Here is a 24,753-nt window from a genome sequence, read left to right as displayed (position 1 = left end):
AAGTGGGGGTCTATATTAGAACATCAAAGTTTTAAAACTTCGAATGTTCTAAGATCGACCCCTATTCAGCGAATGCTAACAATACTGAACATGCAGAACAGTGAATTTTTTTCCCAGGGAAAAAAAAATTGCTGTTCTGACACACATACACACAACACAAGCACACCAAACAAACAGCAATCCACACACATACACTTAAAATCCTACATCTAACCCTACAGTAAACTGTAGAAACACTGCTATCTTTCCACTTACCTTAACCCAAACCCTAACCCTAAGGCCCGTCACTGTCGCACACTCACCTCACCCGTGCCCTAACCCTAACTCACCTATCCTGCCCTAACCCTCACGTCCACACAATTGCACACTTACCTGACCTGCGCCCTAAACCTAACTCACCTAACCCATGCCCTAACCCTCATGTCCACATAATCGCACACTTACCTGATCCTGACCCGTAACTTTCCAACGCAGTGCTGAAAATAGCAAAGCCACAGAAATGGCCAAGCAAATTCCTTCCCTAGGAAGAAATTCAGTGTTCTGCAGCTTTGCTATTTTCAGTGTTCCCTGAATAGGGATCAATATTAGAACATTTGAAGTTTTAAAACTTTGATGTTCTAATATAGACCCATTTAAGTGGGGTGGTGTTTGCATTTTTTTTTTTTTTTTTGTGGAGCAGCCATTTTTTTCCCTAGGAAAAAAAAAATCGCTGTTCCGTGTTTTTGCTATTTAATGGTTTCGGTATTTACAGTTCGATAAAAGAGTGTTTACTCTTTTAAGTTTTTGAGCTTATAATATAGACCTGAATTTCAAAGTACTGTGATATAGCAAACCCAACTAACTTTCTCTAATCAGAAGTAAACCTCTATGATTCCGCATTAGTCTATGCAGCGTATTATATATTTTGGGAACTTTGTGCCACTTAAATACTTAGAGTAGTATTCTATTCCAACTATAAATAATTTTAGAATCCCACACTATTTGTGAAATGGGAATACTGACTTTTCTATTTACCCAAACTGGCTGTGATGTTTTGTGCAATAGTGTTGGCTACTGGCCATTTTCAATTAATGGTTTAAAGTCTGTGTTTTGAACTTGTCTACATTTTGTGCTAGATTTTTAGAGTTTTTCTAGCTCATGTATAATTTTAGCTCATATGTAATGTTTTGTGATGTAAGTTTACACAGCACTTATTCTTCTCAAAGTAAAGTGCTACTGATTTGTCCTGGGGAGGATAAGTTCTATTTTAAGAAGTTTGCTCCATGGTTGTGTGACCATGGAGTTATCATATTAACATGGGGGATGTGGGAGAGTGGGGTGCAGGGCCAAACTATTGTTTCTATTCTTGTGAATTTAAGTTTTTCTTATTCTTGATTTGGAAATTGCTGATGTGTTCATGGTGTCTGTTAATTTTCCATAGTAATAGGCCTTGGTTTAATTATTTTTTTTTCCTGCTGGAAGGTAAATAGAATCTTAAAACAACCACCTAGGTAAACATTTTGCTACTCTCTAGTAATTTGGAGTGTCCATAATACTTAAACTAAAGAAAAAGCCTGAAGATAAACAAGACTGAAAAAATGCAATAAAGTGTTCTTAAGCTTGCTTAGAAAAAGTGATACTGGAAATGACAGAGTAAATTAGCTGATTAGCAGCAATCAAAGTCAAGTAATTTTAGAGGATGCAGCATTGCCACATCTGCTGGGACTTTTCTGGATCAATGGAAGAGGTGTCTCATCTCTTGTCAGAGTTGGGTAAACTCTAGGGAAACTCTTGTCCCTCCACTGACTTACAAGGTGGTCTCAGTACACCAAGAGTGCCAAGAATGAAGACTAGACAGAGCATAATGGGCTTAGGGAGGATGAGAGATCTGAAACAGAGACATGTTCCTCTTAATATATATGTTAACAATTATCATTGTTTCCAGACGTAGAGTGGCCCTTCTAAGTATGTATCGTCAGCAGCAGAAACCAAGAAATATATAAAGAACTTCTTCCTTGGAGTTTTACAGAAAGGTGATAGCAGATCCCTTGTGATGGTCCATTTATTAGAAGGAAATGACTAGGCATAATGAGGACCAACAGGTTAGTTGCCTGTCCTGCCAATAGGAGGAATAGACAAGGCAAGATATTAATATTTAGAATTATCTGAACAGTTAATAAACAAGCAAGTTAGATATTAAGGCCCATCTAGTTACACAATGCCTGTCTAGAAAATCAGTTAAAAAATGCATACGTAGATTGCAACAAATGGGGAGGTAGGGAAAGTATAAGCAATGAGCCATTCTCTTTGGTGTTCAATATCTATATAACGGATCAGGATTGGATGCTTCACACCAAGGGAAATATGTTATATAACTCCTTCAGACTGCAGTATTTGACTTGAATACAAAAGCTAGTAGGGATTTAAGTCTATATTGGCAGAAAAATCTTCATCTTTAGTGAAAGAGAACTTGTATCCTATGCAATATATTTAAATATTCTGTTAAAAAGCATTTAAGGGCACAGCTAACCAACTGGAGCATTGTAAAACCTGCCTTAAAAATAAACTCAAACAATGAGAAAGGCACACGTAAAGACAGTGAAAACAGAAAGGAATATTAAGGATCCTTCTATCAATAGAGAATGGGGGACAAGTAAAAAAGAAAATGTGGCATGGCTACAAGCAAACAGAAGATAATAGGTTCACAAGTTCATTGGTGTTTACTAGGCTAATGACCACAAGGGCCTTTTTAAGCCTTGCCATGCATCCCAGTCTCTGACAAGTTCTGATACCCTTGATAAGTGTAAGCAGGGGTTTAGAAGAGGAAACATTTACAAGCTGGGGCCTGGGAGATGAACATTTACAGGTTGCCCATGTACATTAGAGACATAAGTGCCAAACCAGGGATGAATTTCCTGTTCCCCATCCAACTGTCCAAGTTGCACTTGAATTGGTTTAGGGAGTAACTCTGCTTCACATGGCTAGGGAACCTGTTCCCTAGATGGAATAGTCTCTGGGATACATACCTGTATCTACAGCAGGTCCTATTTATATCACAGAAAAGGTTTAAGTTCTTAGAACTAGTAATTCTGCTGCTGTTTGTTTTGTGGATATGCAGGAGGTCCATCAGAGTGGAGTCTGTCAATGCCCTGTATGCCAGGCATAGATCTTGCCTCAAAAGCCTGTAGGACACAGAATACAGGGATAGGGCCTTGAGGCAGTCTGCATAGAACATTTCACTTATACCCTGTATTTTTTTAGTGAGGAACCTCTGTGAACGTTCCAGTTGTTGGATATGCCTGGTTAGGTACAATCCAAAGGGGCCATTGAACTCAATGATAGGACTGATGAATGCCAAATACAGTGGAGCAATGACTTCCTTGGACTTAGATGCCATACCTTTGTTTATAAGTTGTGCAACATTGAATGATTTCCTCAATACTGCAGACATGATGGTCAAAGGCTAGATTACTATCTTCGTGTGTCCCTAAGTCTCTGACTACTGGGTCAGCTCTAAGGGGTGTGTTGTCAATATGATAGCTAGGTGGATGACTTACCAAAGGATAGTATTATACATTTTTTGGCATTTAGTTTTAGTCCATGGCTCTGACACCAGTTATTTGTCTGTGCCAGCCCTTCCTGGAGAACATTTGTGTCAGTGTGGGATTCAATGACAGCTCCTAATTTGCAATCATCTGCAAATTTAGAGAGCCAGAGACCACTGACATTGGCCTTGACTTCAGAGAAGTACTTGCCAAAAAGGAGCGTTCCAAGGACTGATCCCTGAGGGACTCCACTTGTGACTGGCCTCTTTGTAGAGGTGGACTCCCCAATTCTAACTTCCTGGGTCCTGTTAGTGGCTCTGGTTGTGGCTGAAAAGAATCCCCAGACCAGCCCAATGGCCTGTCTAACAAATGCTACATAAAATAAAATGAAATAATTAAATAAATAAACAAATGGAGACAGGATCTGAAATATGGAAGTTTGTAGCCACACTGTAAGAAATTACTATGAAATAGTATTGCTTACATTTAATATTTATGCAGAATCATGGAGTACCAAACAGTGGATTTTAGGATGACTGGGTGACTGATTTTGGCATAGTATGAGAATACATCAGGAAAGCAATAAAAACCAGCCAGGAAGAGGAAGTGGGACAGTGAAGTACTCACATTTGTTGATGATGGCCACTGCCTGCAGTGTGTGTGGGGGAGTGCAGTGAACTTTTAGTGCATTATCAAAGGGTGGAGGGTTCAACTGGCACAGATCTCTGCATTAGAGTGAGAGAAAATTTGTGTTGCACAAAAAGCAACATTTATAAACTTTATTCAGATGTTGTTTCAAACTAATGTAACATGGCATTTCAATTGATGGCATACACTGAAATGCCTTCCTCCTATCTTGAATTGAGGTACAGGTATTTGTTAAGCTGCAGGTCAATAAACAAAATACCAAAGGCACACTTAGTAAAACTTTTATCATCATTTAAGCGTGCATGGAATTTACAGCTGTAGGGGTCATTATGGTGCCAACACTCTCACACTGACAGCACATAAATATTTTAAGTTGTTGAGCACACAAACTCAGGAAAAAAAGGAAATACATGCCTTTCTAGCAAAGCTAAAATACTGCCTTGTTTTTGAAAATATGACAGTGGAGGCTTTAACGAAGTACAAATATGAAATCATTTGAACTTTAAAAGTCAGCATTTCAGTACTTTGTATCCTGTTTGGAAGGAGGTGAAGGAAGAACTACAGGAAAAAATCAAATTTCTTTCAAAAGGGCGTAAGTCTTTTGGGTGAAAAAATCAATAAAATTGTACTAAACAGGTTCTCAAAAAAGTATGAGGAGATGTTAAAATGGGAACAATTGCATCCAGTAAGTGCAAGGAAATGCAAATGGAGCAAGGGAAAAAAGTATTATCACATGAAACAGAAGGAAACAACGGAGGCATTTTGTGTGGCAAATGATAAAACTAAGGAAACTATTGCAAATGATGCTAGAAAATGTGATAAACCATTATAATCACATTAATTATAATAGAAAATTTGATGTAGGTATAAAAAACAAAAAAATAATTAATGGAAGGAAGCTTTGCACAAAGTGACAGAAAGAAAACAAAAATAACAAAGGTATTTCGACTGCACAGCTGCATTAAAAAATAATTTGGTAGCCTTGTAGAGCTAGTTTTCCAAGAGAATATGAAACACTCTTCTGTGTTGAAGTCACACCACCCAAAAAATGCATTATCCATGGGGTGGAGCAATGACTATTTGCAGGTTGAGACCCTCAGTGCTATGGAACTACATTATCAATACACACATATTTTAAGTCTTAGGCAACGTATGTCCAACAGTGTATGTTCAAAGCCTCACTGTTATGGAACCGCATTGAATATACAGGTACATGCACTTCTTGGTTAGTCTCACATCCCTCAATCCCTGTGCATGGGGACACAGTACTGGCCTTCCTGTAGGTCAAGGTCTTGCAGCAGGACTTTAGCAATACTGATTCTCCAGGTGACAACCTCAAATAATGTTTTAACGCACACATGTATGTAGCTTTTTAGTGAGTTTCAGGATGATACTTTAGACTTATGTTCAATACTAGCTGCATAACAGAACCCAGAGGTCAGCAACATTGCTAAATGGACTCTGTAATGAATGTTAAAAACTTTAAGAGGTGCATTAAAGTTTGGGTCAAGATCCTGCTCTCTTTGATACCAATACAAGTGACATCATAGAAGAAATAGAAGAAAAATAAATCTGTTTGTGGTGATGCAATGGTTTGCAACAGAGTTGATTTGAGCTGTGAAGTTAATAGGATAATAAGAGGTTTAGTAATGTAAGGGGAGCAGCTGAATATCTGGTCTCTTTTTTTCCTTACCTACCTCTCAACAGCTGACCATCAGCTGCCACTAGCCTCTGTCCTCATTCACCAGGTCTACTGGACCTGCCTTAGTGTCCCTGTGCTTAACTTGACCCACATCCGGCTCTCATAAGCAGATTGTGGTTGTTAGTGCATAATTTTGCTGTCAGGAAGTTTGCTGTAAGCCCACTACCCTACCACAGCCTTATAAGCTCTGCAATGGCTGCCTTCAGGAGATGCATACAAGTTTTTGCTCATCAGTGACATCGAGCATGGAGATAGCCAGGCTTGTAGTATCACTATTACAGTGATTCTGGGCAGAATTCCTGCCCCCAGGATGGGTGACCCTACTGCTCCCTCTCTTCCTACTCTTCACCCGCTCACCCCCAAGTCTCCATGCTGCTACTTGAACATGGCTTGTCTTGGGCATAGTAAGAGCTTTATCTCTCTGTACCATGAGGCTAGGGATAAATATCTGTCTTCTTAATAACACTAGGGGTAAATATTTGGCTTCATAAAGTGAAACTGAAGGAAAAGTTACAGATCAGGGGATGAGCAGGTGATGGTGAATAAAACAGAAAGATATCTAGACAGGCTTACATGGAAATGATCTAAAAGTGGACAATCAATATGAAATGGCAGTAAGGATGATTTGAGGAATCCCAGAATGCAAGGGGGGCTCCAAGCAGTGATGGAGGGGAGGAAGGTGGACACTGATAGTATTACAGAGCATGGGGCAATGAAAAGAGAGGCTGGGACAAGTAAGTACCTGGGTATAGGTTGTTTGGAAATGACAAAGAAGGAAAAAATATGGGATGTTGTAACAATCTATGTAAAGGTGAGCAGAAGGTGGTGAAACAGGAGGAAGAACACAAATGAAGCAGGAGACTGGCCGGTGTTAGAGTCTAAATAAAATGCCATGGCAATTATGGTAGAGGTAGGGAGGAAATCAGGTGGATTGATGCAATATATTGTCCTTCAGGTGCATGAAGGGAGAAGGAGTGGGGTAGGGAAACAGGGTAATACTCATGGAATATCTAAGTGTGCCAGGGCTGGAATGATAGACTGGAAGATCTCAAGTGAGAGAAAGCAAGATTTCCCTGAGGTCTTAAACCACAAGGATTTCAGCCAACTACCACAAAAATGCACCAGAAATGACATAATTCTGGATATGGTTATAATCAGTTCAGAGAGGACCATGCTGTCAAGATTAACGCACCATTTTCCTGCAGTGATCATGCCACTGTGTGATTTGAAGTAAGGGAGTAGGGTACAAATTCCAATATAAAGACAAAGATGAAGGTGTGGGAATTTAGGAGTGGATTCTGCTGTGCTAGGTGAGAGGCTTAAGGAAGAGTTAAGCATGTGACAGCAAACTGAGGCAATATGTAAACTCTGGGAAAGGGTCAAGGATGAAGTACTTAGGGTTATTGACAAGGTAGTATAGTAGAAGCAAAAAGACAGAAAGAACTACATAGGAACGTGATGCTAGTAATTGGGGCAAAAGATAAAGCCTACAGGGGCTGGAACATTCCTGGTGGGTAAGTGGAGTAGGCACAGTACAAGAAAGCTAGCAGATAGCAGGGACAGTAAGGACAGCAAATATGAATGCTGAAAGGGACAACAGCATGGCTCAGGAAGGGAAACAAGGCTTTTACAGGACCCAGAATGAAGACACAGAGCTGCCCAGGATGAGCAAAGACTGCAGGAGCTATCAGAAGACTGTGAAACAGTAAAGGTACTGAATGAAGACTTTGTTGCAGCCTTCACAAAGGAAAGCAAGGAGAAAGTGACTTGTAGGAAGAGAGATAGAAGAATGGAGAGAAAAGAAGACGAACACCAGGAAAGAGATGAGGAAGGTGAAGAAGGAACTATCTTCACCTAGGTAACTTAAAGCAAAAGGACCAGAAGGGAACCTCCCAGAATCATCAGCAATCTGGCCACTGAAGGGTGCAGAAGTGCATGAGGATGGGAACTCAGAAATCATGGTACTTATGTATACAGCTGAGGAACAGGAAAATCTGGGAACTACAGCCTGTTAGTGTAACAACAGTCGCGGAGAAAGGTAAGGAGAGAATTCTGAAGGTGGGGCGTTGCTAGTATTTCAAGACAACAACTATCTCAGGAACAGCAACCAAGGTGGACTCATACAGAATGAGCTATCAGTTAAACCTGATCCAGTTTTAGAAATTAGTTCCAGTTGTACATGAAAGGAGAGTACCAGCAGCCATGGTCAGCAAGACCTATGATTCAGGCCTCAACAGGAATTTATAAGGAAAACTGGAAGGCTCTGGGGCTGGACCAAGACTGAGAAACTGGATTGTTATGTGAATGCATGGTAGTATACAGAAGGTTGTAGTAACATGATTGATGTCGGCCTCTAGGAAAGTGAGGAAACCTGCAGAGGTTTGTTTTGGGTCCAGTAGTCCACAGAGTGCTTGTCTTATACATCAACCTCTATGCTGGTGACACAAAGATAGCAGTAGCTGAGGAGGATGGGAAAAGCAGAGGGAAGGATTTGGAAAAGCTGTTCAAGTGGGCAGAAATGTGCCAGTTTAGGTTTGCTGGAAAGTCCCGTACTTGGGCCACAGCAATCCTGGTAGGACGTATCATATGGGGAAGTGGCACTATGCAGCCGAGCAGGAAAAGGATCTGGATGTGTTGACCACACCTGGATTGAACCACAAAGTGCAAAGTTAAAGAGAAGTGGCAACAGCTAGTAGAATGCCTGGGCATATCCTCAGGGTGAAAGACTTCAAAAACAAAGAAATAATGCTTTCAGTTTTTAGCAGCCAGGTCAGCTCACATCTTGAATACTATGTGCAGTTGTAGAGTTGTAAAAAGGAAGGCAGGCTACTGTAAGGAATCCAGAAGAAAGTCGCCAGAAAAGTGAGAGTGACGGAAGGGAAGGGTATGAGCAGATATCAGGCTAGAACTCTTCTCATCTGAAACCAGAAGAGATGGGGATATGATGGTATGACATAGGTGAACAAGATCATATCAGTGAGATGTGAGGGAGTCACCCTGAATAAAAAGAGCTGGGGAAGACGGAGGAGGCACAGGCAGCATGACCATAGGGACTAAGTGCTCCCTAGACCTTAGATAGCATTTTTTCACAAAGATGGTTGCAGACCCATGGCATAGACAACCGGAATGGGTGCTGAAGATGAAAATGACAGAAGCATTCAGGAGGGCATGGACTTTGTGTGAAAGAAGAGTTGGAGTGGAGGTTGTGGGTTTACATGCGCATAAACGACAAACTAATTCAGGGCATTGTCTTCTGTTGTCAAACAAATGCATTGTAACATAAAAAATGGAGTTTATTTTTCTTTGTAAAACAGTAGGTGAATTCACACTTGGAGTGTTGTATACAGTTCTTGAGACATCATCCCTGAAGAATGCTGAAATAATAGGAGTTGTGCAAAGGAAGATAATAATGGTATGGGGACTTCATTATGAATACACCCCAATGTAAAGTAATAAGTGCACCCTAGAAAAACGTTTGCTTTTGGATATGGACTGTCCTGTATTACAACCCGAGGATCAAAGCTGAATCTTCACAAGCATCCTATAAAACTGGAGAAGACAAGTGTGTGTTATAAGAGCTCAGTAAATGATCAATTTAAAATGGCTTTAAAAATGTTTTATCCATTTATTAGATTTTTTACTTGCCTGTTGTCCCTGGGATTCTTCATATGAGACAGATATTCAACTTACTTGTCTTGCCTTTTGACTTACCTACAGTATCACAAATTGATGTATTTGAGTGCTCCAACTCTTGAAGGATATTGCTGTAACAAAGACAGAAAAAAAAAAACTATTATTAAAGTTGGTTCCTGGCAGTATTTACTGTGTTTGTTACCAACAATTAATATGACTGAATTCAGACTCAAGCTGAAGTCTATAAGAACAGTATGCAGCTGGGAAGTGTACTAACTGCATAACATAAAGCTGAGTACTGTATTCATTGAAAAGGGATCTTTATTCACTTTGCCTTAAACATTGCTAAAAAGCTTCTCTATGAAGGAGGCAAGAGTGTCATACTTTGTAGACTTTTTTTTTTCAGTTGACACTAGGCGACACTATGAGCAAAAACTGTGGTGTGTGTGTGTGTGTGTGTGTGTGTGTGTGTGTGTGTGTGTGTGTGTGTGTGTGTGTGTGTGTGTGTGTGTGTGTGTGTGTGTGTGTATATATGTGTCTGTGGGAGGTCTGGGGGTGTTTGTACATTATGTGTGAGCATGTCAACAGAGGGGGAACTACTTATAAAACAAGTCTTGAGATAAATATCCAGAAAACCAAACAAGGTTAGTCAGAAGAAGAATGTCATAAAATAGGACAGAAATAGTTCACCCATGAAAGGGCTACTAAGTGATTTTTTTGTTTTTGTATTTATGCCCCATTTGCAGACAGTCAGAATCAAATCTCTTAACAACATGGGGGCTTAATATGTAACAAGATACAACACAAATATTACATTTATTAGCAATACTTGAAAATATATTGGAGACCTCTAAAGTTTACGCATATATTTTCTGTTTGTCTTAAGAAATATACTATGGCAAAAAGGCACATTCTAAGTTAAACCATTCTGCAGAGGTACCTCTCCTACCTGTGATGACGTTGACCTGAATCTGATCAGTGACATGAGTGGTACAGGGCCAGAAGGTGAGGTAAAGAGCACGGAAGTTTGTTCTCATCATTCAGAAGGAGGGCTATGATTTTTGCATTACTTGATAGCCTGTTGGCATCCATTGGGGCACTGAAGATGGCAGGCAAACATTATAACAAGTTGTCAGTGCACTCACAGAGGGATACGTATGTGCACACTCTTGTTGTGATATTATGAGGAGGATAGTAATGGAGAATAATGAAAAAACTTGGTCCCAGTGACCTAAATGCCACACCTTAAAAGCAAATTACTGGGAATGAGCAGCATTATAGTAGATACTGAGGACAGTAGAAGTGGGACAAAAAATTCCACAAATTCGTTTGATATAATGAATGGTAATTACTAAACCATGAAACTATAGCCCTAAAAGGTAGTTGTATAATGCACAGTCTTTCCACTAAGCTGGGAATAACAAGCAAGATACAGGGGGTACAGATACGATTCACCTACATAAAAATTAAACAAAAATCCACAACAATAAAGATGCAATTTACAGAAGATGCTTCCGAAAATGGCCTGATTTGATTTCCACTGCAAAGAAATTAGTTTGAATGAATATACTAGATATTTCCAACAGCATTTGCATTGTATTGATCCCAACACAGGGAGATGTCCTTACAGAAAAGATGGTCCTTGGTGACCAAGATGAACTGAAGATAAGGGTGCTGTTCACTGTCAGTCTCAAGTCATCTTAGGTTTAGAATGCAGGACACATTCATCAGAGAAGCACTTTAATGCATGTTCCTCAAGTGATTCACATGCACTGAGCCACAAATTCCCTAATGTCAGAGAACCAAGGCCATTGGAAACATACACAGCTTCATGGTCTGTGTATATGCATCTGTGTGTGATCCATCCTACGTATAATGGCAAATCTATGCTGCCCCTCTCCCAACATCTCCTAGGTTAAGGGCAAGTACTGAACAGACATTTGTCACTTATTTTTCAGACAGCACATGACACTAGGATAAAATTTTGGCTAACAGGCTGCAAGGGTAATGTTCTGAGTAATGAGTCACTTTTCCTGCTATACAGTTATTATAGCGCATCAAAGCACATAGAAGCCCATTTTATAAATAACATCTAACATTCAAAGATGAAGATGCACTTTTGCAAGTGACAAATGCTTTTCATGTTTACTAAAAGAGGTGCTCTGTTACATGTGATCACAGATCATGCATCACTTTTGTCACTGCTCTGATGTGTTTGGCACATTATGACATGGGCAGGTGCATATATATCAGCACACACCTTGCTATACACTGTACACTGTCACATAGTTTTGCATAAGCAGTTGATATACAGAGTATTTAAGAAAACACAGTTATCTACATTTACATGTGCAGCAGAAACAGTGTTTAGAGTTGTCTTGTCCACACTCCCGTGATCCATACTATGTCTCATATCTTGGTGTTCCAGGGATGTGCTCCTTTCCATGGCACTTCCACTAAGAACCCTTGGTCCTCTTAATCCATCTAGGATATGCTGTGCAGACAGATAGGTGGTGTCCCAGGACAGTAGTGCAGACAAGACAGCACAATCTGGTTTGAGATCTGTAGATGCATGTCTATTATTGGCCCACAAAATGCTGTCATGATCATGGAAAAATAGTTTGTGACTTACAGATGTTTTTATTATGTCACAGCTAAAGTGAGCACCATTGTACAGATGTATAGTTATATACAATGCCTACCTTCTTCACATTGTTTGTACACAGGTGCAAATTCCTCCTATCAACATGTCTTTGCAGGCATGATACACTTTTAATCATTGCCTTAGAAGTGTTTTTTTAACCCTACTTACTCATGCTTTCTTACCTTTGGTACACTGAAGGCCTTGCACTTGTCTTCTTATTTTGAACTCAGTTTCACAAGACGCATCTCATATCTGTTTTAAAGTTGGTATCATAGATGTTCCTTAACTTCATTTAATGTGCTACTCTGCACCATGAAGCCAAACACATATAGACAATTTCTAGTGCTTGCACACACACACACACACACACACACACACACACACACACACACACACACACACACACACACACACACACACACACACACACACACACACAAACTCACACGGTCTTGTCTTCATCTTGTATATTACTCTGAGCATCATCATTTTAGAGGTAACACATTGATCAATGTATTCACACACTGATTCTAGCAAAAATATAACTTTGATAATAATGTTTTTGACATATAGAAAGAGTTTTGTTAAACACCTTTCAAAGTTGTTATGCTCTAGTCTTGTGCAAGAGCAAAAGGAGTAGACAGAGGACACAGAAACTGGTAACACATTTATAAACTGCAATATATTTCATGCTCACACGCTTATTTTTGTGCATGACAGCATGATATATTACAGTTTTTAAAGCTGTTGGATGATCGGAAATACACTCTTTATGTCTGCTGTCTGTAAGGCAGCACTAAAACAAATTTTGACTTTGACTTTGACCTTGTGTATCTCCAGATATTTAGTTACACTTACACTGGTGGAAGTGCACTGTCTGTCAGTTACTTCAGGGTGCATTATCTAGATGTCTCTGTATATCATATTTGCTCTCAATGTATCTTTTCTGTGAATTCAACACAGCAAGTTTATCTTTAGTGTAGTATCATATATAATATGCTACATGTTCACGGTACTGAAGTGCCTGAATCCCTTGCGGCTTCTGACATGATTCCTTAAATCTACAGTCTCACTGCTTTAGAACAGAAATATTTTAATAATATCAAGATAGCACTGACAAGGCAGTATGACTTAAGTTTTTAGTAATATTATTTATCTGCAGTAGTGCATATTTAATATGAAATGACATGACCATGCATGTTCATATATTGTATTTTGTTTAATATCACTGAATTATATTTTATAAAAATTATCTGATGCAGATATTTTCCTATGGAGAAATAAGCTATTAAAAAGAATGCAAAGAATCTTGGGTAATACCATGCAAGACTTCACTTTAAGAATAGATTCAACTTTCACATTTGTTCCCATTTCAAATGACAGCAAACAATAATACATAATGATTCATCTAGCAGTTTTAAAGAGCTTATTATTGCTGAGCATTGATCTGCCATTGAAATTTGACATAACTGCTTCACAATGTATCTTAATTGTGTTAATGATCTGATGAAGTGTTATGCAATATGCTTTCAATGTATCATTACCAAACGACATTATTCGTGACCTTATTTCATGTATTTATAGTCTGTTCTAGAGTCTATGCCACAAAAGTTTTAAAAAATGAAGTTAAAAAATCTTAAACATCTCAAAATGACAAAGCCTAACATGATTAATATGATGCATCTACTTCCAGAGGAATATTGACAGACTGAAGTCACTGTCACTGTACTCAGTAGCATACAGACTACTTAGAGGAGACTTGTGCTTGGCCTACAGAGCAATCTTGGATCCAAACCTAATGGAAATGCTGCACATCTGCATATTAAATGGGACAAGGGTCACACACTCCAGGGACCTTAATCTGGCCTGTGACATAAATAGGACCTGCTGGAGAGACAAATCTGTCTCTCAGAGCTTGCTACTCCTCTGGAATAGGCTGTCACTTCACATCAAACAAAGCCCCTCTATAACCCTATTTAAGCGTAGCCTAGATGATCAGATGAGAAACCATAAATTCCTGCCAGGGATTTCACCTATGACCCTCCTAGATATGGGCAACCATTGCTAACTAAAATTTCGAGTTTAGGCAAGATCCTTTGGGTTTCTGTAGTATTATATTGGGTACACATGACTAGGCTTATAAAGACCTTGGGGTCAATAGCCTAGTAACCACAACCTATGAACTATTTTTTCTGCATTTCTTATTTTTCAGTAGCCAATGTATACATGCTTACCTCAGTTCTGATGCCCTAATGTTCTTATGGCCTTGTTTCATTACTGTCAATATCTGACCCCTAACTTCCCTGTTGTCTCTGGATGACTAAGGTATTCAATACCTCTGGTGCTTCAATAGGTGTAACAGGCCCAATGGGAGCTGAGATCCAGTCTATCTGTGAGATTTATATGTTCTGCTGCTGATGGGAGAGTTTCTCTGCAATACCATTAAGACTCCTATTGTGTACGTCCATGGACCTTGCTACAGTAGCTACTATCCCTTCTTTAAATTGTGATTCTTTGCTACTTGCCTTCCAACCAACAAACATACTCAGCATTGTAAACCTGTCCATTGTTACCTTGCTGTTTGAAGAATGGCCCAGTTCTATTTCCTCTAGCTGCTATACTGCTGGTGACATGGTGCAAAAAGAGAGTGTTGCCACTTGCTTAGTTATCTTAACATAGAAAACTAGAATGAGGTTTAAATCCCAGCTGTTTTACTTTATATCCCTGAGTAAGTGTTGTAACCACTCAACAGTATGGTTTATCTAACTGTAGAATGAGATTTCATGAAGAGATAATATCATTAAGACGTTTTATGAAAAGTCTGCTTATTTTCTGCATAGTGCAGCACTAGCACATCTAATGCTGAATACCTTGCCACTGTATCTGTTTGCTGAGCGACTGCTGAACATTCATGAATGCTGGAATCCCATCCACAGAATGGGTCACGGGCAGCAACGCACTTCCTGCAGGTATTCCCATATTGCTTGCAGTCTGCGATGTGTAAGCGTGCTGCTTCATATGTGGTAGTCACATAAAGATGACCCTGTAAAAATAATCATATTAACTTTATTTAAAATTATTAGTAACCTTCTTTGTCACCTCTTTATAGCTTCAGCAAAATAGTATGTGGCCCCAACATAAACTGGCAAACAGCATTTAGTAACTTATGTAAACAGTTTAGTAATTTGCTAAGGCATAACTGGATTCATGTCTCTAAATTGATGGTAGTTCTATTGATTGCAAATCCACAGAAAAAGTCTAGACAAAAACACTCTTGGCAAAAATCTTTTTTTTTTTGCAGGGCCAAACCCCCCATGTGGAGGGACACCCCCACACCCTCCCAAACTTAAATATACCTGCTATGAGGTCAGACAACAGTGGGGAAAAGGGAATATTCCACTATTGCTGAAAATGCTTTCGCTTAAACTTTTTCTGACAATTTGTGCTTGACCGAACAACTTGCTTTAAAATTACCCATTCCCAACATACCTGCAGATGAAGCTTACACGAGTTTTAAGGATAAAAAAAGCTTTCTTGACCAGCAAATCAAGCAGAGAAGTATGTGACAAATAATAGCATGTGTTATATCTATAGTTATAAATGTGTAAGGAAAACTGAACAATCAGATTGCTGGCTACCTGGCGTAGCATTTCTGCTTGCATATACATGTTTTGCATTTCTCTAACTGCTGTGAATATTTTCAGGGTACTAGAAGCATACTGTTAGGTATACCAACTTAAAATGATTGAAGGGAGCATTACTGTTGGCGTGTCTGTGTTTTTCAGTTCTTGGAGATGCCACCAGAATGATTATCCTTGTGAATATTTTTGAGGCTGTTGCCTAGAAAACGTTACATATGTTTGTGAAGAATTGTGTTACTGATATAAGTCTCTTGTGGACTCATTCACCTGCCAGGACTCAGATGAGTAAGGTGTTAACACTTGTTTGTAAGTTGGATTGTATAATAGCACATATCAGTTTGACAAAAGGATCCTTTAAATTACTACCCTGCAAATGTCATAGCAAAAACTCCAAACAGTAAAATTATAATCCTACACAGCACACAATTAGTAAAAAAGGTAGAGGAATTATTTTACATTAAACACACTACAAAACATAGTTACCATACATAAACTAATAAATATAAAATTCAAACTGAAAAAAAAAGAAATATGATGTCCATTTTATATGTGCAGTAAGACACTTGGGGGGTGTGCATGCATGGTATGATGTTACCACATGCCCAGGGATTGTAATGCACTCACCCTTTAGGCTAATGCTTCACAACAATGCTGGGTATGTGGTAATACCTCTACCATACACACCCCTTTGTGCCTTATTGCATTCCTAACACAGTGCTTGCAGTGCAAGTTAAGGGCAAAGCTACATTACCTCATGCCTAATGGATAAAGGTTCATAGGACAAGGCAGGAGTAAAGGTAAAAGTAACCAGAAGTAAGAGGAGTACTGGGGCATCAGGAAGGGAAAGTCAGATAATACAGGTTTGCTGCATGATGGAAGATGAGAAAGAAAAAACAGCTGGGTGGGTAGGTATAATTCCAGAATAAAATCACAAAGAGGAGTTACGTCGAACGCTTCTTCACTGACACATAAAGACCGAATGCACTAAACTGTGAACAGTGAAAACAGCAATTTCTTTCCCTGGGAAAGATATCGCTAGTACCAAACATACAAACACACTATTTAAAACATAACTAACTGGGGGGCTTCACTCCCCACACCTCCCAACATGGGGGGCTGTGCCCCCCACACCTCCCTAACTAAATATGCCAACTCCGAGATTGCACTACAGTGGGGTAAAGGGCAATGCTTTGGCTCAGGCCAAGCAATTTTTTCCCTGGGGAAAAAAATCGCTGGCCTGAGCCTTTGCTATTTTCAGACTTCAGTCTTTATATGTCATTGAAGAGGTGTTTGATGTAATGCCTGTTTGTGATTTTACTATAGACACAGTTCCAGATTTGAGAAGGCTGACATGTTAGTAGAAACACAAGGGTTGAGAAGATGAAACAGCACCCATCTCTAATGATTAAAACACTGGACTAAAGAGCAGATGGAGGTATCAAAGTGATGAGATAGGTATTTCAGGCCCAAGCAGAACATGACAGTGAAATTTAGGGAATGGTAAAGGTTTTCAAGTAAAGCTGGAAACAGATAATAGAGATGGTAGTAATGAATATGAGAGGACATAGGAAAGAAATGGCAGAACTGTTTAGGAAGGCTATAATTTTGGAAGCAGTAGAAACTAAGTGTTGCTATTGCGATGAAATGAGTACAGTCATAAATTAGAGTCACTGCATTTGCAAATGTAGCATAAACATCCTGCTGATACATTGCTAGCATAGAAGACAGTCATTATTATTTTTGTGTGTTGCTGACTGCTCAGCTCTCGTGTCCCAAGCCATTTTCAATGCAAATCTGGGTAATCTGGATAAGTAACACTTTACTAAACAGCATTGAAATACAGACAAAATATATATTTATTTAACATTTGTTTACCGGGAATGTCCAACTTGGAACGAGCCAATTTTCTGTGGAGGCCTGGGAGGAAACACTCCAGACGCATGGCTTTGTACCATGGGAGGAAACCAGAGCACCCAGAGGAAACCCATACAAATTCAGGGAGGACTTGCAGACTCCGCACAGAAGGCACTCCAGCCGAGAATCAAACGGAGAGCCTCTTGCTGGGAGGTGGCAACACTACAGCTGCACCACATTTAATGCTGCAGATTGTGCACGTCAGTATAAGTAATATGTCACTCAGGAGAGGTTCTTATATCTCTTGAAACCACCCCAGGGATAGAAAATCACTGATATTCTGAACGGGCTTGTGCCCAAAGTGACAATGAGATACATGGATATGTAGCAAAAAGATGCACTTTGGATAAGAAAAACAGGATATTTATCTCACACTTCCCAACATTTACACTCTTTAATCATTTACATGATTTCAAAATGTAAGTTCATCTGTGTTTTAAGGTACTGAAGAGTTCCAATTTTGCCAGGGCTAACAAATTCTCAAAGCTGAAATGACATTAGCAATACAAACGACAACTCCCTGCCCCAGTTTCAACTTGGCCTTAAAAGTATTCATGAACCAAACATGTTTTTAATGTCTGTAAATAAAAGACTTCATAGTCTTGACATGGTAGTAGTGAATGCTTCTCATCAGTTTGATAATGGAGATGAGAGTACCTCATCCCACACCTGTAACACCCTTAGGATGGATCTTTAGGTCACTGAATTTTCCTTCTGAGTTTACAGCATGCAATGAGACAAGTGGCTATTTATTTATCTACACTTTGTTGACCAAGTTAGTCTCACTATACCAATGGTCTCTTTTCAGGGGAGACCTTAGTGACAGAACAGGATCTGTGCAGAAATGAAGGAATAAAAAGAAAGAAACAGGCACATCACTAAGATTAGAGTGGCCACTGAAAAGACTGAGGCAGAGTGAAGAGCAAAAGGAACTTTGGTAAAGACTGGATGCAGAAAAGTTATTGGATGAAGTCATTTAGACTGCTGTAGAGAGGAGAGGTGCAGTTAGGCATATTCTTTGTACTTTACTGAGTACATTTTTCTGAGACTATATGTCATCTTGAGAGAAGAACATATCTGAGGCATGCACCACAGAGCTGTAAGTAGCCTTTCAACCCTAGCCCCTTACTCATGTGTGCTAACTCTAACCCTAACCATGCCCCTGCCCTTACTCCAACCCTACAAATTAGGTCACTAAATACCCTTTCAATGAAAATACCACTGTGCAGACTGTGTCTATCTGCAAGTTAATGGTCTGTTTTTTTTATTTAGTTCTGCCACCAATCACAAAATGATACTGGGGTCATGGAACCATACACATGCCAGCTGTGCGTGGTACTTGCTGGAGAGAGACCTGGACTGAATTCTGTGCTAACTTCAGATGGTGCTCTTAAAGAGTGTGATCCTGTACTCAGTATTCCTGCTGTCACTTGTAGTTGAATATTTACTTGATGCCTAGCCCTTAATTATGTGTCATGTTGTGAGATGACTCAGTGGATCCCAATGAAGGGGGAAACTGCTATCCCCAACGGTGCCAAGAAGACCACCACCAGAGGGGAGTTCTCTGTCCACAGAGTACCTCCAGTCCATGACTGTGTGACTCAGGAGGTTTCTGCCTGTGATCATGCTTGTTCTCTGATCACCTGGAAGTTGGTTGGCACAAGAGGTTTGAGTTACACCCTCCTAGTTGTATCCCCTCCTACCCCTCATATTATACCTTTTTAGGACAGGTATAGACTTCAGCCCTTGTTTGCCAAAGCTGAGCTCAGCATCTCCATGGATTGTGGGACTGGTTGAGAATAAAATTAACCTTTCTGGGTTTACACTTTGACCTGCCCTTGGGGTGGTTGCCCTAGTGACAGCGATCTGACTTATGCCCAGGGCTGAGTTGAGAACTTATGTGCCAGCCACAGAGTGAGAATTTCAAGATCACTATCTGTTTTATTGTAAAATTGGCCAAATACTTCTAGTTGGGTTATCTTCAACTGCCTGGATTAGGTACCTGGTATCTGCAACAGTTTTGCATGCTATGGTTATTCCAAAGACAATAAAGGCAATATCACTGTGGGTCTGGTTTGTAATTAGACAGCCTCTAGGAATTTTGGTGTGATGATGTTTACATAGACAAAGTCTGTACTATAACAATGAGAGTGAGAATCGGGATTCAAACTGCTGAAGTGGCACAAATGAATCTGATGGCTTGTGGGATGCAGTTATGCATATTGTGTGTTATTGTATGGGGTGTGTTTCAGAACAGCTGTGCAGATATGCCTTGATTCATGATCTTCCACATTTTTACCAGACTGTGATTGATGGAAGACACAGACCCAATTAGGGATACATCAAGGCTGGTGCTCACTGCTAAATCTTGGAATGATGTTAATTAAAATAATACTGCAAAACAAGCTATATTTCTTTATGGGGTAGTTGAACTAAAGGGAAAACTCCAGCCAGAACCTGTCTGGTGAGGAATGACTGTAAAAAAAGGAATGGGAGTTCAGGAAAATGGGAACAATCTGCAAGGTGTGGAGGTATCTGAGGCAGCTGTATGTTTCAACAACTTATGGGAAGGATCAGGATATAGGATGTCTAGAAGAAATGAGCACAACAGAAGAAAAAACATAAAAAGAGAAACAAGGATATTATGGTGAATGCCGGACTCAAGGTGGTTATTACAGCAAAGATGGGGCATACAAGAGCTAAGGGAAGTCCACTCAGATATAGTCTGCCTGACAGGTGAAGAATGATGGGGAAATACAGATAATCCAAACTGAGGAATGGGAGAAACAGTAGTAACATGGAAGAGCAGAGATGGTGTAAGATGGTAGGGTAAAGGCTGTCAGGCCCCATGAAGAAAGGAAAAGGAAACGAAAGTGATGGACCTGCAAATGCTAGTGGGGAAATATCAAGCAGGGAAGTTCGATAATGCAGGGAGCATTTGCAAGTTCATACAGGTAAACAGGGATACAGTAAGATAACCAAGTATGTGGGAGTTTTCCTTAAGGAAAGAACTAATGGAAAAAAGTGCTGACAATCAAAAACAGGGGAGTCTAAAATACAGTGATGGGGTAGTGCAAAGTGAAAGGGGTGGAAGGTGGTGCTGGTGTAGACAGTACTAATTTTATTGATTTTTAGTGATTCATTAGCATGTAGTATTATATGTTGAAATAAGAATGGTGAGGAAGATTTTAGTGTGGCTGGAGACTGTACTATATTACAATGATGTGCAGCCAAAAACAGTGGCCATTACAGAATATATGCAAATCACAGGCTAGTGACAGACAAATGAGTGAAATCAAATAAGGCAGTAATGGCATGCAAATATATGTAGGTGCAATACACCTGCTATTAATAATTGTAGCCAGAGGAATTTGCACACCAATCTGTCTGGGACTATAAAACAGCAAAATATGTTGAATATATGTGCGCTAGAAACAGCAAAAATGCTCAGGAGTACAGTAGCAGTCATGCAGTAGTATATATTGATCATTAGCAGGTACTAGTTCTTATTTGTTAACACACGTTGTCAAGCAGCAGCAAAAACATTACTATCAGACCAGGTAATTATTTACTCTTTCTGTGTAGACTAGGATATTGTAAGAGCTTGGATGATATATATATATATATATATATATATATATATATATATATATATATATATGTCATTCAAGTGCAGACTCTACAGAAATTTGTGGCCTTCTGTCTTATTGGAAACCAAAATGATTATAGTTTTCAATATCCTAGCAACAGGGCTTTTGAGAGAGCAGCTGAGTACATGTTATGTACATGACAAGCCTCTGTCTCTCATTTATTTAACAGCATGCTTCTGAGCTGTGACAAGCACTAACATGATTCAGAAATCACATTGTACATGGGATTCACTTGCTGCCGTTTTCCTCCCAGTGAAAATCCTATGATTTTTAGAAGATGTTTTTATGGCAGTGACTAATAGGTCTAGCGCCAAGTGTAGAATACCTAACGAGGTACATGAAAGACAACAAGATTATGTAGTATTTTCTTTGCAGCCAGTACATGATGTGGCCACTGGGGCCCTGTTATGGTCCCCATAGAAATTTTGGGTAGGCTATTGTATGAAAATTCTATGTTAAGTGGAGGTGGTGGTTGGAAATATTGTGATGTGGCAGTGATATGTATGGTGGGCTCCTGCAGTGACCTGTTTCATAATGGGGTTATACTGAACAATCTGTGGGACTCATCATGCTGCCTGGCATGTCCCCATGTGGATGACAGTCATATATGTATATGGGTCTGCTTACTTGTATACAGGGGGCACATACCTACCTGTTTCCTGGGACAGAGATATGGGATATAGGTATGTGACTGTAGGTTGTAACTGTTATGGCACTTTCCCCTCACTTGTCACAGTTTGCTAATGTGGAGATAAGTAAAGTGAGATGCTTGATTCTTTATATATCATGAATATGTACTATAGCCATTACCGCATTAAGACTATTGTATAGTATTGTTGTATTAAGAAAATAAATAATTCATTGCATCTATTGACTAGTGCCAGTTTGTGCATGATGACTGAATTGTTAACCTTGTTTCAACTGAACTTCCATTTTATAAAGAATAAAAGTTACCTTTCTGATTAACATGCTCATATATCCTAACATTAATGACATTACTAGTCAACATTATTGGTCTGCCAGATGTGAACATTATGACATGGTGTTAGAATTGGGATCATCTTAGCAAATAAAAAAAAAAAAACGTTATTCCTGTCAACAAACTGTGCCAATAAGCTGAGTTGTGTCCCCAAGATTACAGAAAGTAGTTTACCAAAAGCAAGTGGTTTTACTTCACACAGTTGTCATTTTATTGATTTTATTCAACCGATGAAAAACAAATTTTTAACAACATACCTGAACCATTTGATTCCTCAAAAACATTTGACTGGTCTGCCTGGAGGCAAAGGTTTGCACAATTTAGAGCAGTACCAGAATGAGGTAAAAAAAATCAGAAGACACACAGGCAAAAAAAATATTATATTCACTTGGGAAAGAAATGGAGCAATATATAGTCCCTTTTACCAGATTATTTCATATGTCAGTAACTAGCAAACTCAAGTTAAGTTTTGTGTCAAAAAGAAATACAATACATGAAAGGGCTTGCCACCACAGATGTATACAAGCTAAACGTGAATGTGGTGGAGCTTTTGTGATGTGCGTGTATGCAATGATTAAAAGCTGTGGGTTTAATGGGATAAAATATGAAAAAATTAGGAGAAGAAATGTTGTTTGGCTGGTTGATGTAGAAGTGTTTCAAAAGTTACAGCTAGAGACAGAAAGTGGACTAAGCACATTTAATGGTCTTGTCCTAATCTGACATAATTTTTAAAGGAGTTTCAAGTAATGATCAGATATATTTTGAGATACTAGTGAAAATTAATGAAGTACATTTCTTATGAACTGGACTGGAGATATTAAAGATCCAGTTAAAAATTTGATAGAATTCTAGTAGCTAATAAAGTTATCATTCAAAAATAGAAAAAAGCTCAGAACCCGCAGTAAAGGATTTGGTAGATATTATGAATATACTAAATGAATGGAGAGTAACGGAAAGGAGGCCAGAGTAAGTAAACTACATAAAAATAAGTGGAACATGTGTAACCAATTTATTCAGCAATATTTATCCATTTACATTTGTTCAGTGGGACGATCAGACTGAGATATTTAAGACTTCCTTTTCATCAGAGACCCGCAGAAAAAAGCTCTGCCTGTAACTATGCAAACATTTTTTTTTTTGGGATTAGAATTTTTTTAAATCAGTATCTTATCTTAATAAACAGACATAGGTAAGACTACTATATACACTATTACTACATACAAAGGAAAGCAGGATTTTATACATCCAGAGATATGCAGGTACCTTTCTACAAACATACATTATAAAACATGTAGATGCAATTTTCACAAATGCACATATGCAAGTACAGTTTTACCAAGCATGTTTTGGAATAAACAGGAAGAAATGTTCATAAGTATGTATAAATACCTGATCTGGAAGTCATATGGCAGAATGTAAGAGCTGGTACTGGAAAGATGAGGTTAGGAGAGCTTAGACTGTGTGTCTTATTTGGGTGGTGGGGGACCCTTACACCATGTCATGGAAGTTTTGAAAATGAAGGGCCTTGAGGAACTTTGATTTGGATTCAATTAGCCTGAGGTTTATAGGTAAGCTGTCCCATAGTAGTGATATTGCGTGGGGCTACATGGACTTGCCAAGAGACTTTTGTGTTTTAACGGCAGAAACTAGCACTTTTTTGTGATCCCAAACATCTGTAGGGTTTGTACTGTTACATTAAGGTAGCTATGGATGGATATTTGTTGTACTGGTGTTTCAGGGAATGAACCACTTTTAATTGTTGGCATTGGATCAGATTGGGACATTCTAGCTATTGCAGCTTGTATAGGCCTGTACAGTGGTGGGTTCTTCAGAGGAGGGCAGTGGCAAATCCAACTATTTTGTTATAGCACTAAGTGAGCTTGTTTAGTTGGAGTCTTTGGAGATTAGTAAATATGAATGGGCATATGTTAGAGTTGGTAGGAGATAAGCAGTGGCACTGGCTTTACGTCCATTAGAAAGCATTTGAATCTATATATGTGGCCAGGTTTTTAATGAGTATTTTTGATGGAGTCTTGGCTGTATATATCAAATTTGAATTGATTGTCAGTTGAGATATCTAGCAGTTTTGCATGTGGGATGGTATCTACTTTTTTATTTTGGGATGAAATTATACTGAGTGTTGGAGTAGTTATGTTCTTGGAATGTAAGACCATAGTCTTAGTGTTTTGGGGGTTTATTATTAAATTGTGAGCTTTGAGCCAGTTTTTGACTGAACTGTATTTGTCTTTTATAAGTTGTTGCAGCTCTTGTATGCAGGGGTCTGAGAATATGCCTGAATATTTTGGATGAACTTAAGGGTGTGTAGAGTTTGTTTATGAATAAGTTAAAGAGAGGTTGTCATAGTATTGATCCCTGTGGGACTCATAAGTCTACAGGGAGAAATGCTGAGTGGGGGGA

At 39.1% G+C, this 24,753-nt stretch overlaps 1 protein-coding gene across 1 annotated transcript in view; it reads right to left on the bottom strand.

The window, feature by feature from the left end:
* LOC122808845 (semaphorin-7A-like) overlaps positions 1–24,753 on the bottom strand; it is an 851,812-nt gene that overhangs the window by 38,909 nt on the left and 788,150 nt on the right. Inside the window, exons 12-13 of the mRNA XM_044079936.1 lie at positions 15,022–15,194; positions 9,586–9,638 (exon numbers count right to left, since the gene is read on the bottom strand). Of these exons, the coding sequence (XP_043935871.1) occupies positions 9,586–9,638; positions 15,022–15,194 (226 nt within the window). The remainder of the gene's footprint in view (positions 1–9,585; positions 9,639–15,021; positions 15,195–24,753) is intronic.

The sequence above is a fragment of the Protopterus annectens genome, chromosome 8.part0, assembly GCF_019279795.1.
Source record: "Protopterus annectens isolate FY-2018-M chromosome 8.part0, PAN1.0, whole genome shotgun sequence".
In the NCBI taxonomy this organism is placed as follows: Eukaryota; Metazoa; Chordata; order Ceratodontiformes; family Protopteridae; genus Protopterus; species Protopterus annectens.
The sequence above is the reverse complement of the archived record's forward strand: the minus strand, read 5'-3'. Positions and strand labels throughout refer to the sequence as shown.